This window comes from Alternaria infectoria (genome assembly GCF_024043175.1).
Source record: "Alternaria infectoria strain BMP 0036 chromosome Unknown scaffold_1, whole genome shotgun sequence".
NCBI lineage: Eukaryota > Fungi > Ascomycota > Dothideomycetes > Pleosporales > Pleosporaceae > Alternaria > Alternaria infectoria.
In genome coordinates, this window is record NW_026250690.1 from 2132002 (window position 1) to 2157062 (window position 25061).

A 25061-nucleotide genomic window follows, 5' to 3' on the forward strand; every position below is an offset into this window, starting at 1 on the left:
ACAACGCGACGATCGTACCGGAGCTCTTGAGGAACCCTCCAGTCGTCTCATCCTGACAGGCCTACTTGGGTCAAACCCTAGTTCTTGCTGAACGGAGTGAGTCGTCATCGTTCCCGTCGCATCAGACATGAGCGAAGCTTGCCGATGCCCATTTACCGCCAGCTCATGCTGTGAAGGATGTGCAAAACTTTCGCGCCGTTGGAGATCTACTCGGCCGACACCAAACCCAGAGCCGGGTGGTAAGGATGTGGTGGATGTGGTGGCGTTTGTGGTCGAAAGAGGTTGACGGTGGTGGTAGGGTGTTTGAGAAGCGATAGCATTATGCTCTGGGTAGCCATGGAAGTAACCATCATATTCATGCCGTCTCTTCAGTGTCGGACTTGACGACCCGTAACGACCGCCATGGCTGTAAGGTACCGGAGCGCCGCCCGCTCTCAGCGATGGATCAGACGACTTCTTGTCCAGTAGTTCTGGTTCCAGAAGCGTGCGAAGACTTGGTAATTGCTGCGCATTGTTATGACTTCCACTGGAATCTCTGGGGCGAACGTGCTGACTGGGGGCAATGATTTCTGGTCGAGACGATGAAGCATGATGTGCTGGGTAAGGGCTGTAGGATGGCGGAGGACCTGAATGTGAGGGTATGCTGGGTGGACGACTCATGTTGAGAAGCATAGCAGGTAAGATGGGTTTTGATGTTCGGCGCTTGAGGTGGGATGATTTCCACGGTACACCCCGTTGACCGGCCACATGAGGGAATATGGAACAGTAGGAGCTATGGACTGCCTAGGATGCTCAAGGGATCCAGGCACTGCTCAACGCTTGACACTGATGCAGCCACGGCATCAGCTAGTAGACAACCTAACGGGTACATAAAGGTACGTGAAGAAGTCAGGAAGGTGGCCAACGAACAGAAGCGTCTGGCCTTGACTAGGATGTCCGTTGCAGTCTAGAAAATAGACCAAAGAATCAACAGTCCGTGCAGGGCTGACGTCTGACGACTGAGCACCGCTGTTCCGGCTCCGTATGAACCGCAACCGAAGCACAAAGCAACAGTGCATGTAAGAGCGTATGTAGGGGCGACGCGGGAAGAACTTACAGATGCAGGGATTAAGATATGCGGCGCGGGCGCTCCTTCTGGGCGCAATTGACACTGAGCACGCAGCGAGCACGGCTTCGGTTGCTTGAACGCAAGGCAAAGGATAATAGTAATAAGTACAATAATGCCGGGTAGCAAAAGTGGAGGGTGGGCGGACGACAGCGGGACCCCGTGCTCGGCCAGTCAAGAGGTTACCAGGAGGCCCTTGCAAGAACAGGCTTCAAGGAGGAGCGACCGCGGCCTCCAAGTAGGTCAGCGATTATTCCAGTGGCGTGCAGTGACGGACCGCCAGGGACATGGTCGTGGAGCCTTTGCTGTTTGAGACCCGAAGATGCTGGAACCGACCAGGGTATGAGCAAGCCAGCCGGAATATTGGCTGCAGATATCGAGTCAACCACCCTCTGCGGGCTAGATAGCGTGCTGCGTCAGATGCAGACTGATGCACGTTACTGCAGTCGTGGATGGCGCGTGGGCAAGTGAGCCCCAGATCGTACCAACTGGCAGCTGGCCAACCGCAGCTAATCCGCTAATGACCTGTGCAGATCATGCAGCGTGGGCTCGGAATGCAGCGAACATGTCCTTGCTATTTTGCCGCGAAACTCTGGGACCTGGCGTTAGGTTCTGGAGCGGATCCGACCAATAAGCTTCACTTAGATTGAGGCCAAGGGCTGGAAGCAGCTAAAACGTGCAGCCACCATAAACGACGCCTCTCGCTGCAGGAGAAAAGAGGGCAAATAAGCCGCCGTCAACGATGCGAACAGAAAGACAGGTGTCCCGGCGGCCGGCCCTACGGTGCCCACAAACAGCCTTTTGTCCCCGCTCGACAATGGACTGGCTGGTGCCAAATGCTGACACGAGCGATGCCGTTGTCGTCAGCTAAAAAGGCGCCGACAAATCCTAGCTAAAGCGGCACCAGAATCCGATCGGAACGAGCTCACAGCAGCCGTTGAGCGGGCGATTGAGACCATCTCGATCCTCTTACGTCCCGGATCCCCTAACGCCTCTGGCCTTGCTTGCATGAAGCCAACTTGGCCCGCTCCGAACGGCTCTAAGCTTAGCGGTCGGTTTCTTGACTGCAAGCTCCCGAGTCAATGCACATCTTCGGGCGCCTTGAGACTCCATATAATAAGGGCTTTCTCCGGATGCTCTGGTGGCTTGAAGACGAGATTTGGTCTGTCACATCATCCGGCCTAGCGATGGAAGCGCGTGCGCAGCGTGCTTGTCGTGCCGTCGAGGCTTGCTGCAACGACGATGCAGGATCGGCTGTCGTTTCCCGTTCTCGGCGATGACGCCCTCAAAACTTTCGCACCACCCGTATTTATTATGAGACAAAGGACCGAGTGATCAGGCGAGCGGCCGGGAACTGGCAAGGACTAAGGCGCAGGCACAAGCGGATCGCCGTTGAGCTGGACCGAAGCGAAGCGGCTTGCGAGTCAGTGCAGATGATGGGGTATCAGTGTATCGGGAACGAAAGTGCCAAGGTCACATGCACGCTCCGTCTGCTTACGTCGCTAGCGCAGTGCCAAGCCAGCTCCGAAGTTCTTTGTGCAGGTGCGACCGGGGCGACTCGCAACAACAACACCAACGCTACTGACCGTGCCGGCAACCTCTTTGTCGACCTCGTGCATGCAACCAGCCTCTAAACCGGGCACATCCTTTCTAACATCTTCAAGTGTACAGAGACTCTGCAGCATGGCTCTCCAGTCCGGCCACCAAGATCAGGAGCGCAAGTCCTCGCCAACTGCCGCTGCGCAGCCGGGCGACGGCCGCGCAAGTACCCCGGAAGTCGCGTATGTCAAGCCCTCGGATAGGGAAACTAGCTACACGTCAAGCGCCTCTGCGCCTCTCCCGTACGATGGTGGCGCGCCTCCCCTCCCCGACGAGCCTGTCCCAGACGACGAGGACGATGGCTGGGAGCCCAGGTGGGAGCCCAACGCAGGCGCCTGGTACTTCCTAAACCGCAAGACGGGTCTTTCGCAGTGGGAAAATCCACGCGTTCCGACCGCCCCAACCCACAGCCTCGGCTACGACAGGTTTGCTAACTATCATCTTCTTTTCGTGTCTTTCCCAGCCTAATACGTGCACTCTACAGAAACCCTTACGCTGGCGCCGCTGCACTGTCATCAAGCTCTGGCGCGCCGGGTACCAGCCCACCACCAAAGCGCAAGTGGGGCGGATACAACCCCAAGATCCATGGCAGCTTCGACCCCAACGCCGACTACGCCAAGGAGGCAGAGAAGGAGGAAGAGGATGCAGCGCAGGCCTCCGCTGCTGCAGCCTCCGCAGCTCGCAACGCGCTCCTCCCTAGCAATGACTATACTACAACTGCCCAGTTCAACCGTTTCAACGGCAAACAGCAACAAGCTGGTCAAGGTCCTGAGATGCACAACGATGAAAACAAGAGTCATCGCCAGATGAATGCCTTCTTCGATGTTGATGCAGCCGCCAATAGCCACGACGGACGTAGTCTCAAGGCAGAGCGTCGCTCTCAGCACCTCAGCAAGAAGCAGCTCAAGGAGTACAACGAAAAGCGCCGAGCCGCGAAGGACGCGAAGCGCCGTGCCTGGCTTCTCGACTGAGCGTGTGGGCGGTAAGAAAGAGAGAATAGCAGTGCAGGTTCCAACGTGTACTAATGCAAGCTAGGCATGGGCAACACCCTTGGATTGATGATTACATGTCTATCTGTCAAGGTAGGGTCTCACGTCTGTTCCGGTGCCTTTGGATGCGATAGTATAGCATGATGGGACTGTGCGTCTTCGCTCAGCGTCGTGGTATGAACCACACATGTTTTACATGAGCATGATGACTGCTCATTGTGTACTCGAGCGGATGACCAACGATGAGAGCCAGTCTACTTTCTTGACTAGGTGTCTGGATACAGGTGGCATTGCCAGCAGGAGTAAGCCTCTATTGCTCGTAGTCACAACTGGAAGCTAGCAAGGTCTTATACACTTCAGTGCATGACCCATAGATACAATGGCATTTTTGTTGCCTTGTTCATCAACCAATACTGCTCTCTTATGCCCCGCGTTTGTCTCTCTAGACCTTGCCATGGAACCGTGGCTGTCTTGCACAGGCCCGCGCCACGTGGAGCCCGGCCTTGCCATGAACCCCATGCCATCATGTTCCTTGCAGGTCGCACGCCGTCAGTAATATATGTATATTGCGGCCAACGATGCAGCTGCTTCAGCCACCCTTCGAGACGACATCCTGGGTACTCATGTCCGCCATCTGCTTCCGAACGCCTTCCACTGTCGGTTCAGCTGCGACCCCTTGTGCCCGTGCATCGCTGTCTTGGGCGCGCTCCGCTTCTGCATCTGCATCATCCATGTTGTCGTCTGCGTCTCCGGCTTCCGGCTGGCCATTCTGTCCAATGCCATTCTCCAGCTCTTCAACGGCTCCGAGCAGCCAGTCTACCACGTCGTTCTTGTCGTTGATCTCCGCTTCGTAGACCGCATCGTGGCCCGCTCGGTTGATGATGGTGACGTCGGCGCCCGACTGTACTAGGAGTTTCACACTTTCGAGGTGGCCGTTCAATGCAGCCCAGTGAAGGGGAGTATTGCCTGCATCGTTGACTGCGTTTAAAAATGCCGGTTCGGGCTTCTCTGCGCTTGTCGAGAAGAGCAACTTGATAATATCTATGCTAGTGAGAATGGCTTTCGACCACGCACGACTGGAAATGTTACCGTTGTGACCATTGGCAGCAGCATAGTGCAGTGCGCTATTCTTCGAGTATGGGTCGATGGCCGCAGCGAACAGTTCCGCCTTCGGTCGCTTGGTCTGTGTGGACAGTTCGGAGACGTATGAATCAAGCTCGGAAGGTTCGTTTGCGCGCGCGAGGTACAAGACCTCGTCTATGGCATCTTCGTCTAGTCCTGCCATGTCTGCTTGTCGGCCTGCGCTTTGGGGACCTCTGTGCTTCCGAGTAAATATTTTCTGACAGGTCTGCCCAATGAGGAAAGCGGGGGCGGGGTGCAAGTCAGCCTGCTGGCGGCTAGTCCAGAACAGGCCGTAGCTTCTGGACGACTTCTCGGGGCTGCAATCCACCGTTCGCGGCCGATGCTGCACCTGCCCACCCATCACTCTACATATGCAAGTGCGCACGCTGCCTGGCCATGCACTATACTCAAACAAGGCGTTTTACCTCCTTATCTTCCTCTCATCACCGAAATCTCAACTTGATACTGCACCCTTACTGCAGATCCTGCACTGTTAATGAGAAGGTATAGCAATCAATCTATGGAAGCGCTAGAAGGTCAATACGCATGCACCAACTATGACGTGCAGCAATATGCTCTAGCTTGTCCTTGACTGTCGGTGTCTACCGACTTACATATTCCGAGTTGCTCCTGGCTCGCTTGTGCATTTGGCAGATTCCTTCCCACACCGGCTTTGACAGACTGACACAACGACTAAGCACCAGCAGAACCGAGAAGACGGTCCTCTCTAAATTTTACTCTCGAAACCTTCTTCGCGTATCTCCTGGATTAGTAGGAAAAGGTTTGCGAACAAAACAGGGAATGGCTATTGCACTCAGGTGTATGATACTACCTCAGAAGATCATTGGCTTTTTTGTTCCAACATCCAACTCACGATTCGGTACTTATTTGATACAGCTGAGCGTTCGGACGTGTGGCTGTGTCACAATGGGGACGGGAAGCTCCCACGCCACATTGAAATTACCCGGTTGCCGTCTTGTGTCGGAGCGGTAAACTGGGTTCATATGAGCCTACTTTGGTTATTCTGCTTTGTTGAGAAGCAAGACAAGCTGAAGCAGACCTAGCACGCAAACGGAGTTCCCGGCTTCGCTTCTTCCCTACATGGTCTCATTCGTCTGCGGCCTGCAGAAAGAAACGTCTATCTGTGCGGCGTACGTCATGAGAGTGTCGGCTCGCCTACACCTGCCACTTAGTACTCAGCTTCCCAAGGCAGGTCGGCTCGACTGCTTGAAGGTGCTCCCACTCAAACCTTCATCCTTCCGCTAACCCTTGCCCAAGCATAGATTGCGCAAGGTCCGTTGTGTACCCTGAACCTGGTCTTCCCGCGCAAATCCAAGATCCCAACAGGCTTGGGCAAGCAAGTTCCTCGGAGACTGCACTACGCGTCTTGCCGAGGCCGTTTCAGAGCTTCTAATCAGATTCCCACCAATCGCACTCGACAGAATCGGTCCGATAGCGAACGTCTGATCAGAAATCTCCCAATGTTCAATCTAGAGCGGAAGGATTGTACCACTGTTAGGTCGCTCCTTGGATCGATTCCTGGACATGTGAAAGGAGAGATTGTCACTGGGATCGGCGCGGACCTTAATATCTACCTAGATGAAGCTGGAACATTGTCCGTTCGGATCAGTGCCGAACCTAGTCATGTAAGATTACAACCACTCAGGCCAAGCTGATATGAATAGGCGTTTAACTTCAGAGGCACTCCGCAATTGGTACTCCGCACCGGCTTCTTAACGCTTGCTCGTTCGCTTCAGTTGTTGAAAATAATCAGGCGTATCGCTTGCCGAAAGCAGACATCGCCCGAGAAGTCACCCTAGTGCACAGCGTAGCCGCGATCCTGGATCGGCAACGTCCACCAAGGCATACGGCGCCGTGCGATAGACATACAACAAACGGGAACAGAATAGATCTTCAGAAAGGGAGCCATATTCGCAGTCGTTGCCTGATATGGAGCCTTTTGCGTGGTCACATAACAACCCGGAATGTTCACATCGAATTACCTATTTTTCACCAAGATGACAAAAATCGAGTACATTGCAGAGAATTTGCATGCGGCAGCAGCCGATCGAGCAATCTCCAGAGCGGCACCATAGATACACCCGCACTGCTTTCCAGTTCACGCCGCTTTAAGCCACAAGTGCTATTGGTCTTTTGTGGACGTTCTCAAAAGTTACTTTACTTTTTAGCCTTCCCACGCCGCACACTAAGTTACCCCGCGGACGCGAAAGTCGTAGCGATGCCTGCGCTAAGGATTGTGCAAGGGGGAGAGGCGGCATTTGGACGCCACTACATCGATAGTAATTCCTGCATCTGGTCTGGTGCAGCCAATGTACCGATGCTCGACTAACGGAAGCCGCGTATCACCTTTCGGAGGTGTGGGTATCGCAACATTAGCTCTCGGCTCACATTACCCTGCTGCGCCGCGTGGCTGCATCAATACCAACACTTCAAGCCGTTTGTCGACAAGATTCGTGGAGCTGTAAGGATTCCTTCGACGCCTCCAGCTTCCAAATCCTTCCTGTGTGGCCAACGTGAAGGTCAGCAGCGCATTATATCTTATGCAAGACATCGTGTCATACATGGGTAAAGTATGCTACATCTCCACTGAGGCTCGGTAAGCCCATAACGTCTACGCAGATGTCGATCGGTGTGATAGGCCGGCTTCGGGTGCCGCTAGCTGCTCAAATTGTTGAGAAGGACAACGTACCATTCCAGAACATCCACTCCAGGCTTTCAGAGAATTCACTCACGGGGTCCATGTCTTCAACGCTTACCTCTGAGGGGTTTTCTTGACATAGATCCTGCAATATCTCTTCCTCGGATAGGGTCACGCTAGCTCCCTTGCCGGCTAGCCAATGAGCTAGCCACGGCATGCTATCCGAAGGCAAGACCCTTCCACTGGGGCTGTCACTACCGTCATTGCCAGCCAGACGGGAGTTACTCCTACCGCCTAACTTACCGATAAGGCCCCCTCTCTTATTCAACATGACTCGACTATCGTGGGCTCTGTTCTTCCGATCGCTTAACAAATCGCATCTTTGAAGAGGAGTCATGATAGCTCCACAACAAAGGCACTTTCATTCGGTTCAACGCTAATTCTAAACGGCGGTGCGCCCTGATGAGCGCTGATCTGGCGGGCCGGCATAGAAGCTCTCGCATCATCTCAACAGCGGGACATGGATAGACAGGGACCTCAAGCGCTCTTCGCGATCCTTCGCTTGCGGAAGAGAGCGATTGCATCCACGGGGTTTGGCTCAAACGAAGGATGGACATGCACACTGCTTGTTCTTCACATGCCAATACTGTCGTGTGTCTAGCAAGGGGGCGTCAACATGCTTTAGCAGGACAACTACACTTGTCTTAGACGTGATTGCAGTGCCTTAGCGGACGGAACGGGTGACATCCATCAACGGGGCATCCTATTCAGGTTTGTTGCTCCTTCTCACCATGCCTGTCTCCCTGCCTTCGTCGCCATTGCGGCCCATCGCTTGCTCTGTTGCGTATTGAGTTTGATGGCAACCGTGGCCCCTTCTGACTACTGTCAAACAGAAAAGCTAGTAACAGACTTATGTGCGACATGCTCGCACTACCGCAGTCACGCCGATTGTGACGCTGGAATTGTAGATGTAGGAGGAGGAGGAACGTGTCTTCACAGTATAGTACTGTGCACAAGCTCCCGAGCTCCTGGGATCGTTGAGTGATCTTACGTACAAACAGCCGTGCTTGTGCTGCCTACTGCGTAGTATGTAAGAAGAGCTTTCGGGCCGTAAACAAATTTGCATGGCGATTATCATGACTGCAACTGCTACGCATGCCTTGCAGTCGTTCCGTTCGATAGTATGCATGAAAGTTTCTTCTTTAACACAACAGATCCTTCACTGCGCCTAACAGCGTGGCGCATGATTGTGCAGCTCACTGATGCATGCTGCTGTTACTGGCAGAGAACGATACCAGAACTGGACAGATCTTTAATAACACCCACACCTGCTCATATACTTGTCTCAATGCATGCTTTAGGTGCGCGGAAGTATGATGCCAAAAGGTCCTCAAAGGACGCACCCAGATATGCATAGGAATTAAGATGGGATATGCCAATACGAGGCTTTTGATTATTTGCATGATGTCTCAACGCCGGGAAGGTAGTAAAAGCGCTCTCGTACTGTGTATGCTACGCTAGCTGGACAATCGTCGACAGAATGGATAAGGAAAAAGAAAAAGAGTCGGGCCTTGCGCCGCGCTATGTGACATCCGAAAAGTGAAGCTGGTGATGGTACATGTATCCGAAACGCCTCTCGCACGTGAATTCGTGCTACATGTGTGCATGTGCCATGTCAAGCGCCTAAAACCATCATCTAAGGAGGAGACCTTAGAACCATAAAATCAAAACCAACAAAGACGTTTACTCCTCAATGAGAGCGCCTAAGATCAAACTCTGAATGACAAACTCCGCGCACGTAATCTTTACCTTATGCCCATTCACTTCTCCTTTGATGAGAAGCTCTTCTTGCACTTCAGTCTCATCCCTCTTCCTTTTCTTGGCCTTCTTAGTCTTGCCATTGGCGACAGGCTTCTCGGTACCGAGCAGCATTGCGGCAGCCTCAGCGACACCGCCTTCGCCGTTGTCCACATATACCCAGTCCCACTTGCCGCTAGTGAGCATATCGGATGCGCTCACAAGATCGGCGCAGCGACCGACTGTAGCAGACCCCAGAGCGTGGGAGAGGAATACGAATGGTTGTCGCTTTTCAACTTCCTTCTTCGATTTGCCGGTGATAAGAAGGACACTCTGGCCTTGGAAGAGAAGATCACGATCTTGTATGATTTGGGCGAAGGAGACGTCCTCGCCAGCCGGGTCGTAAGGAGCCATTGTACGGGATCGCACGACACCGTTCGGATCGAGGAACTTGGAAACACCAGCGGGCAGAAGGTATCGCGTAAAGGGCGCAGCGCGAGATGCGTTCAGCGAGTCATGAATCCAGCGAAGATGCAGACACGGAACATTGAGGGCGAGTGCTTGAATGTACTTGGTGCTGCGAGAGTGAGAATCAGAGATAAGAGCGACGAAGCCCAGGTCTCTGTATGCTTGCTTGAGCACCAGTGCAGCAGACCCCTCGATAGTAGAGGCCGATCTACGACGGCTCTGAGATGATGTTGGTGCCTCACTGGGCTGCTCACTCTCAAAAAGCTCGTGAAAACCTTGTTCTAGGACTTGTCCGCCGTTGCTCTTGATTTGCCTAGCAACAACCTCTTTGTCCACGTCTGCTGCAGTAGAAGTAAGAACAAAAGCCATGTTCGCAAACACGCCACTGCCGGATCGGGCGGTAGATGCCACAGACGCGGCACGTGTGGTAACGTCTTTCAGCAGTGATGGTACTCCTGTTCCTCGTCGGCTGAAAGAGGGTGTTGTGAATGGATCAGCAACAGGAGTGCCGAAATGAGAAGCTGGCTTGGCTGGCGTGATGGCTGCAGAGAAGTTGAAGGATCGATCGCGAAGTCGCTTCCAGAGTGAAGCGGTTAGGTAGATCTTACCCACAGGCACGGATATGTGCTCCGCTGGCTGCATTGCTTTAGCTTTGGGCAAGCTCTCCCGGGCGCGTTCTTCCAGAACAACTGTCGTATATCCGCGTTGGTCAGTAATGGGAAACTCTGCACCACTGAGGTCATCGATCCTGTCCTTGAAATCGATAACGACATAAACGTTCTTCTTCATACCGGGTTCATCAACCTTGACTTGATCACCCCTACGGAGACTCAGAGCACGGACATGCACTGCATCCATTGACGTAATGTTTTCATAGTCGAAGCGGATCTGCAACTGACGGGCAGTGGCCTGACCGATGCATGTGGCAGGATAGTAATGGCTGCCTGGCCAGGACGCGAAGACCCTGTTTGGCACAATGATTTCCCCTGGTGGGGTTGTGACACGTTGCGACGGAGTTTCTAGTGGCATCTCGGCGTTGGTCGAATGGGGTGCGGAGCTGATGGGCTCATCCGGCTCAACAGCAGCGTCGAGCATCTCGACATCGGCTGGTCTATCGACAACTACTTCCCGAGGCTTCGTAGGAGTGAGTGGGGTACTTTTACGCACCTCCAAAGAAGGCTTTGGTTTTGCTGGTGAATTCGCCGGTGAAGACAGGCTCTGCAAGAGTTCTCTGGATACTGGTTTCAACGCGCCCTGCCTCTCCTTCTGGGCTCTACTGGCTTTTGGCAAGATCTTTGACTTTAAAGATGTCGTTCGTTTGTATGGGGCCTGTACCGCTTCTCTTTCCCGCGTAGCGGCCAATGCGCCCTGATGTTCCCGTGCCTGAACTGACGCAGTCGGCGGATTGTCCTCAGGCGCGTGCTGAACCTGCTCGAGACGGGGTGATTTGGGCGGCTCTGTAAGTGCGTCCTTGTCTGTGGTCGGCTTTGGTGGGCTGCGAAAAACACCACGCTTCGCTGTGTATGTAACCTTGCGCCTTTTTGTAGACGGAGGTGCTGGTGAAGTCGGAGCCATGAAGGCATCGCAATCGTCATCCTCAAGACCACTCAACCGTGGCATTTCGATATCTTCTTCTGGTACTGACTGCTGTGTCTCGGGTAGATTGTAAATGTCATCAATAGAATGGATACGATTATCTCCACGGATCACATCGCTTCCATTGTCTTTTGAGCTAACAGGTGCCGCCTTGTTCGGCTCAGACAGGCTATGTTCTTCCTGGGCGGTCTGAAAAGCCTCTGTACTGCTTGTCTCACGGAGTACAGCAGCGTCGTCCCCTGTGGCTTCAGCAGACATGTTATCTGTGAAGAACGTGGGTTGCGTCTCATCGAGTGCGTCAGTCTCTGGGACAGTGTTTTGGCGTCGCATGCTCGGTGGCTTGGGTGGCTCCGTAGTCGGATTTTGCCGTGGTAGATCGCCATCGCGGATGCCATCCATAGATTGATCTTGTTCAAAGGTTTCCGGAACTTGCTGGTCGGTTCCCACATCCACTTTGCCGGGTTGGACGAGATCAAGCTCCTCATCAGACTTTTCACCTTGGAGTTCAATTGCAGCGTTGCCCTCGAGCTCCTCATTTGCAAGCGGTAGGTCGTCGTCCTCGTCCATTACGGTGTCTTCTTCAATGGTCGGTGTCGCAGTGTCCCGGTCAGCTGCTCCCTCTACGTACTCGTCGTAGGTGTGCTCATCGTATTCCAGATCGCCTTCTTCTGCTTCTGCGTCTTCGGGTCTCAGGAGTGGAGGGCTGCTGGGTACGCGCTCTTCCCCGTCGGGGATCTCGTTGTCATCCAGGCTAGACTTGGGTGGCATGGGGGGCATTGATGAAGAGATGACCTGACTCGTATATCCGGTCTTAGTGGCCATGGTAGTCTGGTTGATACTGTATTGATTCATCGATGGTGACGATGGAAATCGTAGCGATTTTGGTCGCGGTACACTATCGAAGTCTGCGGTTGCATCTGGTTGCGAGTCCATAACAGCAATTGATTCCTTGCTGCTAGGTGGCTGATTTGTGTCTCGTATAAATCGTTGTGTATTCTCGTTCCGTAGTTGCGACTCGTGCTGCAGCTGCGAGGAAGGAATTGCTTGCTGGGTAGAAGTTCGTGAAGTGCGGTGAGGGTGCGAGGAAGTCTTGGGAACCTGCACACTATTGTCGTTGCTATTACGTCTCACTCCAGTCCGTGCGGTATGGGCCGCATTCTGTGACGACCCGTCGGGCGATTGTTCGGTATTGTAGTCTTTCACCCCGTTCCCCACTATGGGTTGTGACTGCTCGTCCATTGTCTCGTCACCGTCATCCGAACATTCACCATGTTCGCCACCTCGTGAGTTCCTCGACTTGACGGGCGATGGTAAACCGACATCCGGTCCGCGCTTCCTTCCGGATCGCGATACTAATGGTGTTGGCACCGAGATGTGTGACAAGGAGCTGGCAGCCCGGCGATGGGCATGCTCCCTTGCCTTCTGCGCCTTCACTTTCCGAGACAGCTCTTGCCAGCTATCCTGGTCTATGGGCACGCTCTGCTCATCTCCTATAGAAGGCCTCCGCTTCTCCTGCGATTGCTTCATTGTAACGTATTCGGCTCGTGGTTCGCTGGATGATCGTACGATGGGATCAGATTTGGGTGTGTCGGGGCGCATGGCTTTGATGGGGCTGGAGTAGGCGGGAATTGGACTGGAGTGCCGCAAGTGGCTGAAGTTGGGCGAAGGGCGCGTGAAAACCACATCTTCTGCAACACCGCCCACAGCGGGCGAGGTAGGCGCCTGGGTGTTGTTGAAGGCCTGTGTTAGCGAGATATGCTGTAATCCGCCATCGCCTCCATTGTCGAAAGCAGGAAAGAACAGCGAGGGTGAATCAGCGGTGGCAGGCGTAGTGTTTGTCCGCACGGCCGAGCTGAGCGTCTGGCCAGAGTTCCCCCTATGCCTGTCTGCCAATGCCGGTGTTTGGAACTTGAGAGGACTTGTAGGCGCCATGCTATTCTGCGCATAACCGTCGTCGTCGGCGTCGATTACGGTAGGGCTCGTAGGCGTTGGCATGTGCTGGTCTTGACTCGATGCAACTATGTCCATCTCATCTGTAAGCAGTTCGTCGCCATTATCGTCGTCGGAATGGTCGACAAACAGCGATTTAGGAGGATTGACCTCTTTGGCCTCGCTGGTATATATGCCGCTTGTCCATGTCTTCATCATCTGACTGTCCGGCTGGGTGTCGCCCGGCGCGTCCATCATGTTGAAGCTGTGGTACATCTTGAATACGCTGTCCCCGTGTCTTATATTGCCAGTGGTTGTGGGCGCGCTGTGGTGGGTGAGCAAGGCGGCGGGCTTGACATGTTTTGTGGTCGCGGCGCGTCGTGGGGAAAGAGCGCGGTTGAACGGGGAAAGCACGACGGGCAGGTGCAGAGAGACGCAACCCGTGTGCTGGGCCGAGGGCAAGGCTAAAGGAGCGTGGTCGCCTGAGTGCGGGCTCTCAGTCGAAGTGGTGAAGCGGAATGGCTTGTCGCGGCAGGCCCGCTGCTTGAGAGCCTGGGAGAGTTGAGATGGGTCCTGGTGTGGCGTCAGTCAACTCGAGCGATCGGCGGCCGGGGTCAACACGCTATCCAGACGCGACGCAGAAGACGAATACTCACATCGTAGAAAAGATCCCCAAGCACCGTGGGAGTTTGCGAGTCCTCCATGGCGAAAGCTCATCTCTGAGTGCACTTCCCAGCAAGGCGCAGATGCTCACTGTCTTTCGTGGTTACTGCAAATCAGCCGTGGCGGCTACGCGCCAATTAACGCGTGGTCCCGTGCCAGTCAGTGACATCTGGACCAAGCGTTGCGCTTCTCTCTTCGCCGCCTTGGGTTTGACAGGCGCATTGGTCCCCGCCTGTATTAGACTGCCATCTTCCATTGCTTACTGACACTGCGTGCCGTGCATTCCTTCTATTCGTCAAGGTCTGTCGGTTGTCCAGATGACATTCCCTCGGCTTTCGACATGGTCGTATTCTCATGTCCTCAAATGGTTTGATAGACTGCTGCCGTTCGCGCGCTCGTCTGGAGAAGGGCAATGCCGGTTCTCCACACGCTCAGTAAATCACAGCCACCTGGCTCAGTGCCTGGTCACGAATATGCAAAGAAAGAAATTGTCATTCATTTGACATGTGCTCTGTAGATGTTGCTCGTACTCTTGGTCATCTTCCAAGAAATACACTTCTAATCCTGCGTATCTCTCCTCCTACAGTCCTTCCGTCTCCTCCTCTACTGTCTCGCTATTCTCCTTCATCGCCACCACCCAAACCGCTTCGTTTCTCTCTTCACCACCCTACTGACTCCATCTGAGTGCGATCGCTTATCCGAGGAAAGTGTAGTAAAGACCCATGACGACCGTCAATCCGACAGCGGTCCATCCGGTTCGGATGACTTGTTGGTTCTTGAATCCGATACCCACATCCCACGCCAAATGCCTCAGGCCGTTGAAGCTGTGGAAGAAGAACGGGAAAGCAAAGAAGGCCTTCACTCCCATCTTCACAGCCGCGGGCCATGCAGCAACGGCCGCCACCATTGACTGTGTCTCGAGATGCCATCCAGTGTAAGGGGCAATCAGGTAGGCGATACCGAAGAGGTAGAGGGAGCCGGAGAGGGTAATTCCCGTGATGCGGTTGAGCGACGAGGCGTACCAGGTGATTTGCGGCTTGTAGATAGCCAGGTGGGGGGAGACGGGGCGGTAAATGCGCTGCTTCGCGAGGATCTCGGCGGCTTCGGACTGCGAGGCGTGTTCGGTCGCTGCAAGTCTACATTCTCCATTGTTAGCATCCGTGGGCGCATGAGTATAGGCGGTACAAGTGGTGCGAGGAAGCTCGATGCTGCTATGACATACCTCCGCTGGACCATGCGTCCCGCCGGTTGTACCCTCAGACTAGGCGCGGCCGCCCGTCGCAGGCCAAGTTGGAATACCCGCTGAGAAGCCATTGTGCAGTTTCTCTGATGCCAATCGACAGAGCCGTCAGGTGTCGTGTGGTGGTTGTCGACCGTCGATGATGCGCAGTGCCGCCAGCCCAAATCTTCCCGATTCCCGAGGTCCCCCTACCGCCCAATCAGCAGCCCAGCATTACGCGGCTTAGTCACGCACTTGGCGGACACCCGATATTTTCTCGCGCGCGCCCTGCCAACTTCCTTTCCTTCACGAACCTCGATATCGCCGGCAAGGAGCGCTTGACGTGCTGAACTGCGGGAGTGACGGCCTATATTGTCTGCTGGCGTTATGTCAGTGGATGGGGCTCAGGAGGGATCGGAGAGGGACTGCCTGTATTAATCGCTTGTGTTGACTAAGACTATGTCTGCACGAGTTTCATATCAAGGCCACATATTGTGTTTTCGCGTGAAATTTGTAACCTGTCGACACAGAGGCCTCGATACATCGCCTGATGCGAAGCTTGCGAAATAATGCGATGCGTAATTGCAGCATTATAACGTCGAGCTTTCCCATGCTGGCCGACCCATTTGCCCGTCATTTGAAGCGGGCACGTGAAGGCGCTGACGGGTAATTCCTGTCATCACACTTGTCTTGTGCCTACAATGTCGTCCGAAAATGTAGGCAACAAGGCAATATGGGTGTTCGATGATGCTTGGGTCGAGGCATCGTTACCACGCTCGGTGATTGCAAATTTTCTTCTACTTCAACTTCATCCCGCTACCGTCGCAATAACGTGACCTCTTTTGCCCATCGTCACACCTGCAGCAATAACATCAACACACATTGACTGAAGATCCCCATGGCGCCTCTCCGCCAGATCTCTAGCGCCGACGCCGGGCTTCCGGCCGGCTCGTACATCTACAAAATCATCTCCACAGCGTCACGGCAAGATCCTCTTACCTACTCTTTGACCGATCAATTGGCCTGCATATCTTCGGACGACTCGTTGCGTTTTCATAGCGCCGACTTACAACCTGATGGTGTGATCGCGAACGCAAATGAAAACATAACCTGTCTGGAAAGAGCGAACGATGCACCCAGCAATGTTGTCGCAACAGCAGGAAGAGACGGATTGATCAGGTTCTGGGACAAGAGGAGCAAGCAGAAGGTCCTAGAAATACAAAGTCGTGAGTGACTAGATCCTTGCCTAGCTAGATGCGAGGGATGTGAGGCTAACGATCAGCACAGCACACAAGCTTGTCTCAGCACTGGTGTGCGACGCTGAAAAGAATTTCGTTGCTGCTGGTATCGAAAACCCAGAAGACGGACCGACCAGCTCGCCGGTCTACATATGGTATATCGCCACAGCCCTTGTCTATTGGTAGCATCAGTCTCACTAACCCATCCTTAGGGATCAGCGCAGCCCTGCAGCTCCTCTCAGATCCTACGTAGAGTCTCATACTGACACCGTGACAAACCTTGCTTTGCACCCGTCGCACCCGACTCTACTATTATCATCTAGCACGGACGGCCTAATCAACATCTTCGACACTTCTCAGGCAGATGAAGATGATGCCTTGTACCAAGTTGTGAACCATGGATCAGCCATTGCACATGCAGGCTTCATGTATCCTGGCACAGACATCTATGCAATTGGTACGGACGAGACAGTGAGTTTCTTTGCTTTACAGAGCCAGAAAGAGGAAGAGGAAGAACCAACACCGAAGGTGTGGGGCGACGTTAGGGAAGGATTAGGATGTGAGTATGTCGTGGATCTGGCATGGGTCGGACAACAAGCCTGTGTTGCTGCAGGAAAGCATAGGTATGTCTTCCATCTGTGGTGTATACAAAAGCGATTATCAGTATTAAGTGGTCACAGCGAGAATCTTCTCAACCTCATACCGATCGATAAAGGTACCAATGGACCTCTGGATTACAGCTTCGATCTCGACAAGAGCATATCCTTCCCAGGCGCCCACAGCGAGGAGATTGTCCGCGATCTCTTCACTGATACTCATGTAGGCACAATCTCATTACAATATGACATGACGTTCTATAGCTGACATACATGGCAGACAAACACAACATACACATGCGGCGAAGATGGGCACATTCGTGCTTGGAAACCTTCAGAAGATAGCACCATGGACGTTGATGAAGGAGCAGGATCAGCGAAGAAGAGACGCAAGGACAAGAAAGAGAAGGCAAGGTTCAAGCCATATTAAGATCTCGCGACTGCGCTCTCGCGACTACCTCCGACCACTGTTGACATTGGAAAGAGCAAGTGCATATGCGCTGTTGTAAGACTAGGTATTTGCCAATACAAATCTGCAGGCATCCACAGTCAACACTACTGCACAGTGGTCTTGTATCGAACTAGAACTTCCTTCCGCTCAGAAGCATCGAGTTTCTTGCAGTTTAATTGAACTGTGACCACACGTGTGCTAGCCTTGACCTACGAGCGACTCTTCCGCGTAGGCCGACTCAAAAGATGGCAAAAACACATAAGTTTTGGAGTTCATCGAATTCATGAGGCGCAATGTACTGTCGACCTCGGGAGGTCACGACTCGCTTGTGGCTCGCCGCCCTCCACGGAAGCTAGGTAACGTTTCACCCCAGCCACCCAAACAGCATGACAGTTTCATCCCTCCTTACCCTCCCGCCATCATTCCAACGTCTCGCAAAGCGCCTAGAAGGTCTAAGCGACTGTTCCTGTATGATCTGCGTATCGTGATATGCCTTCAAGGGCGCCTGAGCGCCAAGGTATCCATTCTCTTCACGCGCCCGTTTTCGCCATGCTCGAAGCAGGCATGTGGCCGTGTTTTCCAGGCCGACGCGACCGACTGTATTGTTTTGTGTTTGTCTCGTGTGTTTTCTACCGGTGGAACTTTTGCGTTGGATGGGGGAATTGGGGCAGATGCAGGATGCAGTACGGGTGTTGCGGCCAGGGAGAGCAATGCATCGTGAAGTCTTCGCTGGGCCGAGGCCAACATCTACGCCTGCGGAACTTCCTGAGGCATTGTGTATAAGAGGTGCCTGGTACCGCGCCGAACTGTACCCTCATCAGCATCTTCAACCACAGTCTTCTCTACTACTCTCTACTTCGCTCTCTATTCAATTCTATTCCTTCCGCTGGTCGGTTCTTCATTATCAATAATCAGTTAACCACAAACACTATTACCGATACCTTCCAAACCACCAAAAAACCGACTCAACCGCAAAAATGAAGTTCACCATCTCCGCCATTGTCCTCGCTCTCTCTGCCCTCGCCGCTGCCAGGCCTCAAGGCGCCAACGACAACCGTCCCGTTCCCGAAGGCGCGTGCTGTGTTGCAAACACCAGCTTGAAGCAGGATGTGTGCACTGTCAATGGACAGAGCGGCCGATGTGTCCCCGACAGCGTCAACAACTGTGAGTAACCTATATATCATGATTCATAAATGAGCGTTCGGAGCTAATCGCATCACATAGGCGGCGCCCAATTGACCTGCATCGAGGACAGCCGATTGAACTGCGACCCCAACACCCTTGAGAGGGGCCGCCCTCTCTGCCGCCGCATCCAGGGCGCGTAAACGACTGGCGATTGGTTTCGAGTTTGGAGGAAAAGTAAATATGTTTATATTATAAAGATCAGTATAAATTGGATTGGACTTAGTAGTGGTAGGAGGAGCTGTGGTATCCAGGCCCGATAGTGGTATAGGCTACATCGGCTGACAATAAAGATGCTGTTTCACCTTGTTGGTTCTTTCTAGGTGCTTTCGTGACAATCTGTTGTAGTGTTCTTGTAAAGAGTAAGAAGGTGCTAAGAGCAACATTATAATAATGTATAGCTAGTATATAAGTAGTAGAAATTAGATAGTTTAGAGTATAATAAGAAAGTAGTAATTAAAAATTAAAAGTTTATTATATATATAAGAGCGTTAAAAGGCGCTTAAAAAGCTAAAATAGATAGTACTAAAGTTATAAAGTATATAATAAATAGTTATATAGTAGTAAAAGAAAGTATACTAAGTATATAAGAAAGTATCTAGAAGAATTTTCTATCTCTATCTTTATCTCTAAAACTTAAATATAAATAAAATAAAATAAATAATAATAAGTTAAAATTCTCTTCTATAATTAATAGAGAGACTAACGTCTAGTTCTAGACTAGAAAAATTAACTGCTGTTGTAGTGTTTGTGGACTTTAAGGTTGCGAGAAGTTCTGATGAGCCTCTTGACACTCTAGTCTAGTTCACTGGCGTTCTCTTCATGATCTAGTAGAAACTCGCGGCAGATCGATGTAGAACAATCTAGCTGCCAGACTGCCTTGTTGGTAGTTTCTCGAAATAGCGAACAGTATTACTATATGGCCTTGGGGGTACGTTAATACATGCAAATGCGCTGCAATGTTGCTCATTCCCAACCGATCTTCACTGCTACCTGGTCACTTGATACACATCTTTTGCTTCGCACACGTGCATTCTGTACAGATTCTTACCGCTAATTAGAGCCTACTTATCCTTCTTGTTGTTTATTAGCCCCAACTGTTCAGCCCGTCTATCCAAACGAAAATCAACTCCGCAGGGAATAACGACAGCACACCAAGACTTCTGTGACAATCAGGCATGCCCGGTAACTGGATCGATGACCGCATATCGATGCGCCTGGATGATGCTCTAGCAGCTGCAGATCGGCATTTGGCGGAAGACAACGAGCCTCAACGGCCTGAGACTGTGCGTGACGATTTGAAGGAGCTGTTGGGAAGGATTGACCTGAAGAGACTTGCTTTTCGGCCACAACCCCACTCATCTACTTTCGCGGCACCTGAGGTATTGCTCGAACTAATTCCCGAAGAAGAGGATGTTAGCTTCCAGACTCTCATACGCAGTGCAAAGCGCGTACTGCCCAACAGATTTTGGGCAAAGTTGGAGAGACTTAGTAGAGAGTTGAGACGCCAAGGCATAATATTTCTCACATTGGTAGATGCTGCGGCCTGTTTACCGGAGAAGCAGTGGTCATGGACTGTAAAGGAGGCAGTCAGCACAATATACGCGCTCAATGATGGTTGCAGAGAGGTAATGGAGAGCCTATGGTACCAGGACCTTAGTGATACCGACGGGCCGGATGAGAAAGCCAGAATTATTCACCTAATTCGTAACGCTAGAGCTTATGTGTTAGTAGTTCAACTTACCTCCTTTGTCGGCCGTCTGGAAGGCAAGCTCATGGCTGAAGTCGACGCTGATGTGGAACGCAATACTTTGGCTCTCGGCGTACCGCCCAATTTCGATATCTTCGATGAGTTAGAGCAGCTGGAACTACGCATCGAGACGAACCAAGACGAGTGTTTAGAAGCTTTAGAAGACGGCGCTCAGATGGAATGGCGCGGGGAACCGATCCCGGTCGAAAACGTATCAGCTCCCATAGAAGGCCTCACTGATGCCGACTGCGCCGTGTGCCAGGACGCACTTACACCGCCAGGCGTAGTCACAGCATGTCAACACAGTTATTGTCGCACTCATTTGGAGCAATGGATCCATGCTGCAATGGAAAATAGCCATCTATGCTGCATCTGTCGTAAGGTACTTTTCCTAAGCCCAACTATCGGATTAAAAGTCCGGAAGGTGGTCGCAACTATCAACATGAGACGGAATGGTGGGATAGGGCGCTGAACAACGTGTGCATCGTAAAGCATTCGGCGTCATGGCTGGAGCAAGAGCGACAACTTCAAATCACGTACGAGAGAGAGATGGTATAAGTGCATTCTGTCTTCGAAGCGACACTGTGAAGCCGTCGGGTTTTTGTGTGTGATTCGGCGCCGGAAGCAAAGTTTTTGTCTTCATGGCTTGACCGAGGATGATCTGAAGTACAACAGACTGTTGATAGGAGCATCTGTCAAGGCCGAAATAGTTCATGTAGAGGAGTCGGTATGCTTGATGACATGCGTAATGAAGCTGAATAGTCGAGAATGGGTCTGTGCCTACGGTGTTGCAAGAAGGACCGAACATGATTTGCCGTTCGTCGACTAGAAGTTTCCACGTCTCGGCTGTACTTCCATGGGAACCCGAATAAGTGCAGAGTAGCGAAGGTGCAGGAAGTTCCTACGGGTGTTGGTCTGGCAGCTGTACACCTGCATTCTTTGACGCGTCAGGCTCGCGTTCGTATGACGTCATCGGCAGCGATACTTCGTCGGTCACCTACCTGAAATACTAACAGTGCTAGAGATCGGTTAGATTGTGCGGAATTACAGCTGGGCAAGACACACGTCTATCAGAGCAAGGAGGAATGCAGAGTGTTGGTGAGATTCTTCTCCTTACATGGATGCATGACAGGGTTTCTGGTAGCGCCAGGGGTTTATCGATAACGGTGACCTCGGGAACGTGACACTTATTTCTTTCCGTGCGTTACGTACTTCACACGAGGGCGGTCCCGCATTCACAATCGATTCGGCGTGCGCTCACTGACATTTGAACTCGACACTAGCGATTACTTGTTCCAATCTCAACCCAACGCTCAATTTCCGAACGAAGTAGCCTATCGCACGTAGCGCGATATCAAAAAGCCTCTTCTCAATTACAACAACCGCGGTTTCGGACAAAGCGAGAGAATGGAAAAAGGTTACCCATTGTGCTATCCTAGCCGCGACTTCAAGCTTGTATAGTAAGTTGTGTTCCCTGTGGTATTAGTACTCTGAGTACGAGAGAACTGACGACACTCTAGCCTGAGCGAGGCCTTCTGCAACGTCAGTCTACTAAAGCCGATCTTTTCTCTTGTTTCATGTGGTTGATATCAGTAGGGACTTTGCTCAGATGCCGCGGTAGATTCAACAGGCCGGTTTCGCGATCGCAATGCTGTTGTCGAGAAAATGGAGCGATTAAAACCAGAATTTACACCCGCAACTTTACAAGCAGCCGTCACGAGGTACGTTCTTCAAAGTGACATAGGCGGAATTCAGACTAAGAAACAAACAGAATTGAGACTATAAATGTCGAGAAACGTTCGAAGCTGTGCGGACAGCCATCGACAGCCCCTCAGAACGATGAGCAGAGTTCAGGCTTAGCTAATCCACCAGCGAACGGTAGCTCTAATGCCTCCTCATCAGGCTCATCGTCAAACGACTCGGAACATACCGAATCAGATTTCGTCTCTGCTCAAGGGGATGACGAAGCAACAGTTGCGCAAAGCCTTATCACTGAATCCGACATGGGGAGCGTTGTTAGCACACCAGTACCAAGTTCCAAGTCAAACTCTCAAAATATGGCATCTCTGTCTATTGTCTCACCAGAAAGAGCACAGAAGGCGCCTTTGCCGCAACTTCCACCGTTGACCCTTCCCTCAGGTGGGTTTGGGGCATCTGATAATCTATTTGTGTCCGGAAACTACGATTTCACATTCACCCACGCCACCAGGTCGGAGTCATCAGCGCAGGATGCTGCACCGAAGCCGTCACCACCTCCCCATCCTTCAGCATCATCTTCACAGGCTCGGCCTGCAAACACACTCGCTGCATCTAGCGAATTGGTTCTCCCTAAACCTGCGCAAGATCAGCCCTCAGCAATCGTCGCCGAAGAGGATAAGCCCCAGATTCGCCACGCTCCATTACAGAGCGCCCCGGGCCCAAACTCACGACCGACCGCAGCTTTACCGGCCAGAAGAAAACCAGCAACACTCACAACATCTGGAAATACTGCACCGCAAGCGCCAACGACGCAGTTGCCGGCCTCCTCATCCTCGATATCCCGCACATCAGCGAAGGCCCCCACGATACAAACACCAGCATCGCAAGTTTCGGCAACTGTACCAAAACAATCGGGGCCTGCATCTTCATTGCCGTCACAAGCCCTCCCTAAGACAGCATCTTCAGTCCCAAATAATGGTACTGCAGGGAGTAATCGCCCAGTCTCAGCATCCGGCCAAGGAGTTCGCATGGCTCAGTCATCCCGCTCATTACCGCTACCCGCGAAAAGTGATCGACAGGATTTTGAATTAGATCTCAGTCTTATGGACAGTCTCGTTCCGAACAAGTTCCAATCCGATAACGCTGATGCGACTATTGAAGGTGTTATGAGAGATATCGAGCACGCGCCGTTGCTATCGGCCCCTGTGATCGCTCAGCACGTGAAAGACTTGGTCCCGCAATTCGGCTTCATCGGTAATCACCGGGACGAAGCGGGACAGGCCGTTAAGCTGTTCTACAACACCAATGTGCCTTTGTCCGCATTCATATGCGGTGTTCAAGGAAGTGGTAAGAGTCACACTACAGCTTGCATGCTCGAAAATGCTTTGATTCCATCCAAGAACCTCGGCCGTTTGGAAGCGCCTGCTTCTGCATTAGTCTTCAGTTATGGAAGTTGGAGCACCGGTGGTGCAGGCTTCAGCGTCAGCGAAGCTGTCCATCTATCTCGTGCGCTGCCCAAATATCCTGGCCAAAACGTACGAAGAATCACGGTGTTGGTTTCCGCGCATAATGGAGCGATCAGAAAGTATTACGAAGATCCTTCTCGTAACATCCGCGTGATTCCGTTCAAACTCAACGCCCGGGCTCTCGACATCACTGGTTTGCGTGCACTGATGGGAATCGGAGATAAGAGCCCCCCACTCTACATGGGCCAGGTCGAAATGGTACTCATGAAGATGTCGTCCACGAACGAAGATGGGCGACTCGATTACAAGTCGTTCGCCAAGGCAGTTCAGCAGATAGATCTCAACGATGCACAATCGCAAGCCCTCAAACAACGTTTAGCGATGCTTGAGTCCTTCCTCGATCTGGACGGCAAGGCGGTGGAGCCAGAGTTCCTTCCAGGCGAGATGACTATCATGGATCTGTCCGATGCTTTCATGTCATCGAGCACAGCCTGTGTTCTTTTCAAGCTGGGCTTGGACCGCTTTCTGGAGTCTCCCGTCAAGGGTAAGATGGTAGTGTTGGACGAAGCGCACAAGGTATACGCTTTAAATTCTCGGCCAATGAGCTTTTGCTAACAAAACGCTAGTACATGTCCGATAGTCCAGGATCCAAGTTTCTCGCAGACTGTCTCTACCATACCATCACTCAACAGCGGCACTTGGGTACCCGTATGATCATCTCCACTCAAGAACCGAACGTGTCCACAAATCTTATTGCGCTTTGTAACATGACCGTCATTCATCGCTTTTCGAGCCCTACCTGGTATGCCACACTCAAGAGACATATCAGCGCCCTGAACGACGACGACAAGACTCTCATGCAGCGGATCGAGGGATTAGAAACTGGAGAAGCGCTTGTGTACTGCCCGAGCACTGTACTCGCGAAAAATGATGACGGAAGCTTAGTAAAACCTACGGGTCGACTGCTTAAGGTCAACATCCGGAAAAGGATAACGGAAGACGGCGGCGAGTCGATCATGGCTGTGTGATTAGTTGCGTAGTTTCTATGGTTGTACTAACATAGTTCTGACATGGCTTCCTGGCGCTTTGGGCGGATCGTGTAATTGTGGGAATGTGTCACAGAGATCACAGTCAGAATAGAGTGTGGAGATGTTGAACGGCATGCTAGTTGTGCTTCTATACCTTTCAATGGCGAGCCGTGCTACAAGTAACATTCCTACTCCCGGTGTGCGATTCAACGGCCCATGATCCACCGGTACTGTCACGTTTGGAATTGTAACTTGATATCTCATCGTCTTGATGGACAGTAGTCTTAACCACGATACGCCCGGCATTCTTCGCAAGTTCCTCCTGGCTGCTATGCGCATCACCCCATAAGGGATCTCGATTATCGCCTTGCCGTCGTATCGATGAGCTGACCATGCTCTTCATTCTTATGTTATCGGGCGCTTGTTTGACATAGCCTTGCGCGTTATAGGACGGCTTCGATGCGTTCGAGCGTTTGCGAACCAGTATCGCGAAGGCGGGTGAACAT

The 25061-nt window shown here is 52.3% G+C and overlaps 7 protein-coding genes across 7 annotated transcripts; 4 read left to right on the forward strand and 3 right to left on the reverse strand.

The window, feature by feature from the left end:
- Nucleotides 1-2788: 2788 nt before the first annotated feature.
- On the forward strand, nucleotides 2789-3675 carry J4E92_000736 (uncharacterized protein; the record flags this gene model as incomplete). The annotated part of the gene is made up of 2 exons (XM_051492151.1): nucleotides 2789-3075; nucleotides 3189-3675. 2 exons carry the CDS (start codon nucleotides 2789-2791, stop codon nucleotides 3673-3675), a joined length of 774 nt encoding a protein of 257 aa, XP_051357663.1.
- Nucleotides 3676-4282: 607 nt separating this feature from the next.
- On the reverse strand, nucleotides 4283-4978 carry J4E92_000737 (uncharacterized protein; the record flags this gene model as incomplete). Its single annotated transcript, XM_051492152.1, has 1 exon — nucleotides 4283-4978. One exon carries the CDS (start codon nucleotides 4976-4978, stop codon nucleotides 4283-4285), a length of 696 nt encoding a protein of 231 aa, XP_051357664.1.
- Nucleotides 4979-9217: 4239 nt separating this feature from the next.
- J4E92_000738 (uncharacterized protein) lies at nucleotides 9218-13968 on the reverse strand (the record flags this gene model as incomplete). Its single annotated transcript, XM_051492153.1, has 2 exons — nucleotides 9218-13550; nucleotides 13886-13968. The coding sequence occupies 2 exons, from the start codon at nucleotides 13966-13968 to the stop codon at nucleotides 9218-9220; spliced, it is 4416 nt and encodes a 1471-aa protein (XP_051357665.1).
- Nucleotides 13969-14621: 653 nt separating this feature from the next.
- J4E92_000739 (uncharacterized protein) lies at nucleotides 14622-15241 on the reverse strand (the record flags this gene model as incomplete). The annotated part of the gene is made up of 2 exons (XM_051492154.1): nucleotides 14622-15063; nucleotides 15150-15241. The coding sequence occupies 2 exons, from the start codon at nucleotides 15239-15241 to the stop codon at nucleotides 14622-14624; spliced, it is 534 nt and encodes a 177-aa protein (XP_051357666.1).
- Nucleotides 15242-16044: 803 nt separating this feature from the next.
- On the forward strand, nucleotides 16045-17410 carry J4E92_000740 (uncharacterized protein; the record flags this gene model as incomplete). The annotated part of the gene is made up of 5 exons (XM_051492155.1): nucleotides 16045-16372; nucleotides 16434-16539; nucleotides 16597-17007; nucleotides 17065-17203; nucleotides 17261-17410. 5 exons carry the CDS (start codon nucleotides 16045-16047, stop codon nucleotides 17408-17410), a joined length of 1134 nt encoding a protein of 377 aa, XP_051357667.1.
- Nucleotides 17411-18408: 998 nt separating this feature from the next.
- J4E92_000741 (uncharacterized protein) lies at nucleotides 18409-18756 on the forward strand (the record flags this gene model as incomplete). The annotated part of the gene is made up of 2 exons (XM_051492156.1): nucleotides 18409-18595; nucleotides 18656-18756. 2 exons carry the CDS (start codon nucleotides 18409-18411, stop codon nucleotides 18754-18756), a joined length of 288 nt encoding a protein of 95 aa, XP_051357668.1.
- Nucleotides 18757-21972: 3216 nt separating this feature from the next.
- On the forward strand, nucleotides 21973-24555 carry J4E92_000742 (uncharacterized protein; the record flags this gene model as incomplete). Its single annotated transcript, XM_051492157.1, has 4 exons — nucleotides 21973-21980; nucleotides 22135-22502; nucleotides 23154-24103; nucleotides 24154-24555. The coding sequence occupies 4 exons, from the start codon at nucleotides 21973-21975 to the stop codon at nucleotides 24553-24555; spliced, it is 1728 nt and encodes a 575-aa protein (XP_051357669.1).
- Nucleotides 24556-25061: the final 506 nt, after the last annotated feature.